The sequence below is a fragment of the Manduca sexta genome, unplaced genomic scaffold (assembly GCF_014839805.1).
Source record: "Manduca sexta isolate Smith_Timp_Sample1 unplaced genomic scaffold, JHU_Msex_v1.0 HiC_scaffold_1309, whole genome shotgun sequence".
NCBI classification, from domain to species: domain Eukaryota; kingdom Metazoa; phylum Arthropoda; class Insecta; order Lepidoptera; family Sphingidae; genus Manduca; species Manduca sexta.
In genome coordinates, this window is record NW_023592160.1 from 23,421 (window position 1) to 32,204 (window position 8,784).

The following is an 8,784-nucleotide window of genomic DNA, read 5'->3' on the forward strand; positions in this document are numbered from 1 at the left end:
GGCGTATCGGCGGCGCGCAGCCACGCAAGACGCGCGCAACTGCGCTAACTCCGCCGACCACCAGTACACCTCCCGCCGCGGAGGACGACGGAGCGCCCGGGGCATGGCGGCGTCGCAAACGTCCGACATTGCCACCCCGAACCACTCCGCCTCCTGCTCGACCCTCACCGGACCCTCCGGCTCGGGGAGCCACGAGACTGCCAGAGCGGCCAGCTCTAGGGCCTCCTTGTCGAGGCGCCTTAATGCCCACCGCGGGCCGTCCTGACCAGGGGCACTCGGTCCACCACTGGGCTGGTTACGTTGACTCGTGGGCGCGGCGACATCGAACCTTATATATCGATGATCCGATAGTGTCTCCGCGTCCACGAGGACCCTCCAGCCACGGACACGACGTGCGACGACGGGGCACCCAAACGACAAATCAACAATTGACCCGCCGTTGTGCCGCACGCACGTGTCCACCGACCCCTGTTCAGAACGGCCAGGCCGACGGAGATCGCCCATTCCTCCAGGACCTCACCGCGAGCGTCGGTCGCCGGCGAACCCCAGACCGCGGATTTCGCGTTGAAGTCACCGGCGACGATCGTCGGGTGAGGTTGGCCCTGCTCAACCAGGGCCCCAGCCGAACGAGGAAAGATTCGAACTCGGCCAGGGGTCTGTTGGGGAGAAATAAACTCCAACTATCCACAATTCCCCCAACAGAGCCGCGACGCATCCCTGGCCCTTCTCGACTTTTGCGAAGGGCGGGGAGCCAGCGGCACCCTGGGTGATGATGGCCACCGACCCGTCGATGTCCCCTACCCAGTTATCTCGGGGCGGGACAAAATACGGTTCGGCGACCACGGCCACTTGCACCGACCACTGCGCCAGGCTTTGGGACAACAGGTCCTGGGCGCGGGCGCAGTGGTTGATGTTCGCCTGGAGGAAACTTAGGTCCATTATTGATGGGCGATCTCCTCTACGTCCATCTCGGCCACTAACTGTTGCGGTGGGCTCGCCGCCTGCGGCTGGGACAGAACCTCAGCCGTAGGCGCATTCCTTCTTTGGGGGCGGCGCCGGTTGCGTCGGGAGGGGGCCGAACAAGCCTTCCCCCCGAGCCGGTGCCTGGCGGGCCTGCCGGCGGCAGCGCAGACTGCGCAGTTCGGCGGGGCCTTGCATTCGCGGGCTTTGTGGCCCGCCTGACCGCAGCGATAGCACAACTCGCTGCGGTCCACTGCGCAGTCGCAGCGCTCCCGGACGTGCCCGGACTCCAGGCACCGGAAGCACCGCAGGGGCCGCGACTCGAGGACAGTCACTCGAGCCGCGGTCCAGCCGATCAGTATTCGGCCCGCCCCCTTCACTTGTGGGGCCGCCTTTATGGGCATTTTCACCCAGGCGGTCCCTACGCCTGACCGATCAGGGCGAATTTGCCCAACTTTTATCGTCTCCACGGCGCACTCACCGGCCTTGGGGAGTGGCTGTATAGTCCAGCTCACTTAGCCGCAGTTCCACGGTCTTCGTGGGCCGGGTTGTTCTGATATCTTCCGACCCGCGGAAGCACTCCCTCAGCCTTGCGGCGAGGGAGTCGGCCCTCTCTTCTGAGTTAGCCCCGGGCACCTCGTACATTGGGGCGCCCGTGGCCGCAAACTTCGGTCTCAGCCTGGTAATGTCCAGGCCGGTGAGGTCTACCCGGTTCTGTGCGTCTGTCAGCACGCCCTTATACGTCATGCCTTTCGCCACCGCCGCCGGTGTAAGAGATATTATTACGGCCGCAGAGCGTGGTGGCCGCAGTTTTGGCTCCGCCCGACGTGTTGATTGTGGCGGTTGCGTGTTTGCCGCTGATGTCGGAGCGGGCCTTTCCTTCTTCTTTCTGTTCTTTTTGGCCACCACGACCCACGGCGTTTCCATCGAGGTCGGAGCCGGCGGCAGCGGGCGGGGCTCCGGAGCGGCTTGTGCTGGCGTGTCCTTCTTCGTCTTTTTCTTCTTTCCCCCTGTTTTTGCCGGGGCCCTGGAAGGACCAGGGACAGCTGTTGGCGGCGCGCTAGTGGGCCCAGTCGCAGGAGCGGAGAGGGGCGGAGCTGGTTCGGCTGGTCCTTTCGCCTTCCCCTTCCCCTTGTTCTTCGCCGGTTTGCCGTTGTTAGGCGCCCCTCCTACGAAGCCGCTCGTCACAGGGAGCTGCGTGTCCCCGGGGGCGGCCTTCTTTTCGTGGGCCAGAGTGGGCCTCTGGGCTGGCCCCATCAGGGCCGACTCCACCCTGGCCTGGACTCCTAGCCTCCGACCATTGCCCACAATTCTTCTGTCGGGGGCTTTTACTGGATGACGCCTCCAGCTCGTCTAACCTGCGGCGGAGCGAGGCGTTCTCTTCTTGCAGCCCTTTGACGGTAGCTTCGAGGGCGGGCGCTTTCCTCCTTAGCCTTTTTTCTTTTCCTCTTCGAGGGCGGGCTATCGCGGCAGACTCGGGCTGCTCCACGTACCGGATGATGAGGTTGATCACCCGGTTTAGGGCCTTCTGTGAAGTTCCCTTCAAATTGCCCGATTTCCTTACGATTGCCCGCACAATCTGCCCACACTCTCTAAGGTCCTCCTTAAGGACGGGGCGGTCCTCGTCCGCGTCGGCCCTGGGAGGTAATGGCGATTTTACGTGGCGAAGTCGCTCATCCAGTTCTTCGGTGGCCTTTCTTCGCGCCTCCTCTCGCTTCAGGCGGTCGCGTTCTTTCTGCGCCTTCTTAAGCCCGGCGTATTTACCGACCGAGGGAGGACGCCCTCTCCCTCGGCCGTCGGTTGCTAGTGTCTTCGGCGCCGGCTCGTCAGTGTCACTAGTGAAGTGTAGTGACACACTGTCAATCGAGCGGGAATGCCTCCTCCAGAGCCTCCTGCTCCGGACGGAAGAGACACTTCCGCTCGACTCTGAATCTACGTCTGTGATTGTGGCCCCGGATGTTCCGGCCACTCCCTCCATTGGCCTTTCAGCCACACTCCCCTCTACATCGTCTACGTCGTTGGGCTTACGCCCACCGACCACCGCCTCTCCGGACGGAACCGGAGTAGGCAATCTCGTCAAAATGATCGTTGGTTTTTTAAAAGTGAAGAGAATCCATGTTGAGTCCCACGAGTATGGGGAAAGGGTGGTCCGCCCAGGCAGTGCCCCCTGTACCTGGGTAAGCCTAGCGTAACCCGCACAGAGTGTCGGCCGGTACTCTGGCGGGGGTCGCACTCGAGACCGAACTACCCATCGGCCATGCATCCCCTCGCGGTGCGCCGCCGCTTGGGATTCGGGGTGATTTTTTATAGAGGTTTTCTTCCTCGCGGTCCGGGCGGTTAAGCCAAGACCCTCGGTCCAGCGGGAGCGCGAGACATATCCACAGACCTCCACACCGGATTACGATCTGCGACGGCGCCAATGGGAGAGAGTCCCCCACCGCCTGCTCGGGGCGGGGTGAGCGCACACCGAGCCCGTCGACACCTCCGGACAGAACCGGGGGCCGCCCAAGATGGGCCAATCTCGTCAACTACAACACGACGGCCGCCGCAAGAGGCGACGACCGCCAACCACCTCGGTTGTCAGGATATTAGCCAGCGCGCAGATCAGCCTGATCGGTCTGATCGACGCGCCGTTGCCCAGGGTGCACCACGAGGAGGTTTCCTGACCTAGCACCCCAACCTAACCTAACCTAACCTAACCTAACCTAACCTTTTTTTTTTTTTTTTTTTTTTTTTGGTTTCGCGGAGAAAGTGCCTTATTACTACCGCCCAGCCTTCGCGGGGGGCGACTGAGCGGTTATGTTGGGGTAGCCGTTGCCTTACGACCCGACAATTGAGCGGCCCGGAACCCACGGGCGGCGGTCGGGCCGAGTCCCTAACCCTAACAAAACTAGTCCCTACGCAACGACCTACCAACTAAAACTCCGCGTTGACCCTCTTCGGCGCATAGGGACGGCTGCGTGCTACCTCGAGACAGCAGGTCCGAGTTTCGTCCGCGGCCGCCCCCTGCGCGGTGCCGCCTTGCGGCCCGTCTCCCTGAATGGGGGGGCTCCTAAGCCCCCGCGCACCGAAGGACGCTCTCAGCGTCAGCGGCAGCGTGAGGTCAACACCACACTGCCGCCCATCCCGGGGTCAACCGAAAGTGTGCGATGAACGCACTACACGCACTGAAAAGTGCGCGCGCACTAGGACGGACAGCCCCTGCTGCCCGCCGACGACCCCCTTCGTGGCCCCTATTAGTCGCCTCTTACGACAGGCAGGGGTTTACCGTGGTGGTATTCTCCAAACGCCCCCATTCCACAGGGCGGGAGACGCCGGTCAGTCGTCCACCCGGCGCCTCCTACGTCTCCTCTGACGGCGGGAGGGATCGGCCCGTTCCCGATCCCTCTCGGCACTCTCCTTCTGCGAGAGAACCACCTCACAGAAGTGGGCCACCGCACGCCAGGCCTCCCGACTGTCGACCATGGACGCGACCACAGCCGGCAGCGAGAGGTCTCCTCCGACGACTGACACGAGAGCGCTGCGCTCATCGTCCCAGGCTGGGCAAGACTCCAACGTATGTTGGGCCGTATCCCGCGGGCAGTTGTCACAATGGTGACACACGGCGCTTATCTCCGTCCCTGCTATCTGACACAGGTACTCCCCGAAGCACCCATGCCCGGTGAGCACCTGTGTCAATCTAAGGTGCCGCGCCGTGGCGCCTGTCCAGCCACTGTGCAAAGACAGGACGCACTGCCGCGACGGCCCGAAGCCCCGCTGACGGGGCCTCCAGCCTGAGACGCCACTCCTCCACGGCGGCTCGCCGTAAGGAGGCCCTCTTGGCCTCCACCTCCTTCAGGGCCGGACGCTGCCCATTCCTGAACGCCTCCTCCCTCCAATGGAATGTATCGGAGAGAGCCTTGGCGTCCAGATCCCAGGGCAGGAATCCGGCCAAAAGACTAGCCGCCTCGAACGAGACCGTGCGATACGCCCGTATGGCCCGCTGCGCAATGACCCGCTGCGGGCCCCGCAGAAAGAGCGGCAGAACGCTCCCCTAGGGCGTCAGCCCAGACCGGGCTGCCGTATAGTGCTATGGACCGCGACCCCGTGGTATAACCTTCGACAAGGGATATTTGGACCTTCCAGGTTGGGCAGCAGGCTGGAAAGAGCGCCCGCCGCCCTGGTCAACTTTGTCCTTAAGCTTTTTAAAATGGGCGCTGAACTCCCACCGGCTATCCAAAATCAAACCTAAATACTTCATGGTATTGCCGATGGGAATCCGCACCCCCTCCACTACGATGTGGGCACCGGCCGGTGGCCCCCTCCGAGCCCGTGAAAGCAGATGGCCTCGGTCTTCTCGAGGCCACCTTTAAACCTAAACGCCGAATGCGGCTCACTACATGACCGGTGCCCACCGCCGCCAGGATCGCGGCGCCCTCGCGGTAGAGTCGCCGTAGACGTCGCCGTGACCAACGTGTCATCCGCATAACACGTCACGTCGACGCCCCAGAGATTGGCACCACGGAGCACCCAGTCGTACCCGATGTTCCACAAGAGGGGCCTAGAACCGACCCCTGTGGAACACCGCACGACATCGCTCTTCGGTGCCACCCGTCGGCGCCCGGATACACCACGTACCTGTGGTCAGGTAGGTACGCCTGAGAGACGGCACCACGTGGTACCGCAGTGCTTCGTTGATGCATGGCCAGGGGAGCAAAAAGGGGAGCGTCGAGGAAACCGCGACGACCTTTCCCCTGGCCACTGCTGCCTCCGCCTGCGACTTGACCCGCAGAATCGCGTGGACAGTTGAGCGTCCACTCCTAAAGCCAAACTGTTTGTCGGCCAAATTTGGACCGACCCTCTCGAGATGCTCGACGAGGCGCGCGTGTATAATACGCTCAAAAAGTTTGGCGACCTCGTCGAGCAGCACGATGGGCCGGTAGGCCGACGGCGACTCTGCGGGTCTCCCCCTCTTTCTTAAGCAGGACGAGCTTCCCGACTTTCCAACGCGCCGGGAAGACGCCCTGCACCATACAGGCGGAGAATAGACTGCGGAGCCGCGGCCCCAAGTACTCGAGGGCTAACACCCAGGCTTTCCCGGGGATGCCGTCGAGACCCGGGGCGGTGTTTTTGCCCCGCAGTCGAAACACTGCCGCCCGCATTTCCGCGGGCGAAACCTCTGGAATATCCCTTGCCGAAAGTTCCGACGACGATGACGCCACTTCCGGTGGCGCCATCGGTGGAGGAGTGGTCTCCTCGGTGGCCGGGAACAAGGCCGCGACAACGTTGGCCAATAAATCTGGCCTGAGACTCTCCGACAGTGGAGGCGCCGCCGTACGAAGCTTGTTCATAACTAGCTTGTATGGGCGCCCCACGGGTCCGCGTCGAGAGTCTCCAAAAACTCCCAACGTGCCGCGACCATGGCCCTGTGAATGGCCACCCGCAGCGCTCTCTTCGCCTCTTTATAGAGGCCGTAGAGCTGCCGCTCCTGGTCTTCGTGGTCTCTTCCTCGGATTCGGCGGCGGCGATGTCTGGCGCATCGGCGGCGTGCAGCCACGCAAGACGCGCGCAACTGCGCTAACTCCGCCGACCACCAGTACACCTCCCGCCGCGGAGGACGACGGAGCGCCCGGGGCATGGCGGCGTCGCAGACATCCGACATTGCCACCCCGAACCACTCCGCCTCCTGCTCTACCCGAACCGGACCCTCCGGCTCGGGGAGCCACGAGACTGCCAGAGCGGCCAACTCTAGGGCCTCCTTGTCGAGGCGCCTTAACGCCCACCGCGGGCCGTCCTGTCGAGGGGCACTCGGTCCACCAGTACTATTGGGCCGGATACTCGGGGGCGCGGAGACATCGAACCTTATATAACGGTGGTCCGACAGCGTCTCCACGCCCACGAGGACTCTCCAGCCCTGGACACGACGTGCGACGGCGGGGCTCCCAAACGACAAATCCACAATAGACCCGCCGTTGTGCCGCACGCACGTGTCCACCGACCCCCTGTTCAGAACGACCAGGCCGACGGAAATCGCCCATTCCTCCAGGACCTCACCGCGAGCGTCGGTCGCCGGCGAACCCCAGACCGCGGACTTCGCGTTGAAGTCGCCGGCGACGATCGCCGGGTGAGGTTGGCCTTGCTCAACCAGGGCCCCCAGCCGAACGAGAAAGGATTCGAACTCGGCCAGAGGTCTGTTGGGGGAGAAATAAACTCCTACAATCCACAAGTCCCCCAACAGAGCCGCGACGCATCCCTGGCCCTTCTCGACTTTTGCGAAGGGCGGGGAGCCAACGGCACCCTGGTGATGATGGCCACCGACCCGTCGATGTCCCCTACCCAGTTATCTCGGGGCGGGACAAAATACGGTTCGGCGACCACGGCCACTTGCACCGACCACTGCGCCAGGCTTTGGGACAACAGGTCCTGGGCGCGGGCGCAGTGGTTGATGTTCGCCTGGAGGAAACTTAGGTCCATTACTGATGGGCGATCTCCTCCACGTCCATCTCGGCCACTGGTTGCGGTGGGCCCGCCGCCTGCGGCTGGGACAGAACCTCAGCCGCGGTGGCATTCCTTCCTTGGGGGCGGCGCCGGTTGCGTCGGGAGGGGGCAGAACAAGCCTTCCCCCCGAGCCGGTGCCTGGCGGGCCTACCGGCGGCAGCGCAGACTGCGCAGTTCGCCGGGGCCTTGCACTCGCGGGCTTTGTGGCCCGCTTGACCGCAGCGATAGCACAACTCGCTGCGGTCCACTGCGCAGTCGCAGCGCTCCCTTACGTGCCCGCTCTCCAGGCACCGGAAGCACCGCAGGGGCCGCGACTCGAGGACGGTCACTCGAGCCGCGGTCCAACCGATCAAAATTCGGCCCGCCCCCTTCACCTTTTGGGCCGCCTTTATGGGCAAACGAACCCAGGCGGTCCCAACGCCGGAGCGATCGGGGCGAATTTGCCCCACCTTGATTGCGTCCGCGGGACACTCACCGGCTCTGGAGAGGGCCGCTGCGACCGACTCCGGAGTGGCCGTGTAGTCCAACTCCGTCAGCCGCAGCTCTGCAGTCTTCGTGGGTCCGGGAGATCTTAATATCCTCCGACCCACCGAAGCACTCCCTCAGCCTTGCGGCGAAGGAGTCGGCCCTCTCCTCCGAATTGGCCCCGGGCACCTCATACATGGGGGCGCCCGTGGCCGTGAACTTCGGCTTTAGCCTCGAGATATCCAATCCGGTGAGGTCCACGCGGTTCTGTGCGTCCGTGAGGACGCCCTTGTACGTCATCCCCTTTGCCACTGCTGCCGGCGTCAGCGAGATTACCACGGCCGCAGAACGTGGCGGTCGCAGTTTTGGTTCCTTTTGGCGCGTCGGTTTCGGCGGCTGCGCGCTGGATGTTGGCGCTGCTGTCGACTTCCCCTTCTTCTTTCTTCTGGCCACCTCGACCCACGGCGTGTCCATGTTAGCCGGGGCTGGTGGTAGTACACGGGGCTCTGGAGCGGGTTGAACTGCCGGCTCTTTTCTTCCGCTCTTCTTCGGTTTGGAGCCTGGTGCTGGCTTCTTTACAGCCGCCGCGCTCTTCTCGCGTCTTCTTGCTGGTGCCATCGCGGGTGTCGAAACCGCCGCAGTAGAAGGGCCCGCTACGGCTTGCGGCGGGGCACTGGAAGGTCCAGCGATGGGAGCAGGGATAGTGGGGGCAGGAGCGGGAGCCTGAGCGGGCTGGGCCGTCTTTTTCCCCTCCCTTTTCCTTTCTCCTTCCTCGGCTTGGCGTAGGTTCCACCAACATACCCATCGCTCACTGGGAGTTGGACATCCCCGGGAGTAGTCTTCTTTTCGTGTGCCAGCGGTGGCCGTTGCGCTGGGCCCATG

The 8,784-nt window shown here is 63.6% G+C and overlaps 1 protein-coding gene across 1 annotated transcript; it reads right to left on the reverse strand.

Annotated features, from left to right (window-relative positions):
• Positions 1-1,437: 1,437 nt before the first annotated feature.
• On the reverse strand, positions 1,438-8,520 carry LOC119191289 (serine/arginine repetitive matrix protein 1-like). The gene is made up of 3 exons (XM_037445200.1): positions 8,099-8,520; positions 2,319-3,032; positions 1,438-2,275 (listed from the first exon to the last, which is right to left on the reverse strand). The coding sequence occupies exons 1-3, from the start codon at positions 8,518-8,520 to the stop codon at positions 1,438-1,440; spliced, it is 1,974 nt and encodes a 657-aa protein (XP_037301097.1).
• Between the last annotated feature and the right edge of the window lie 264 nt (positions 8,521-8,784).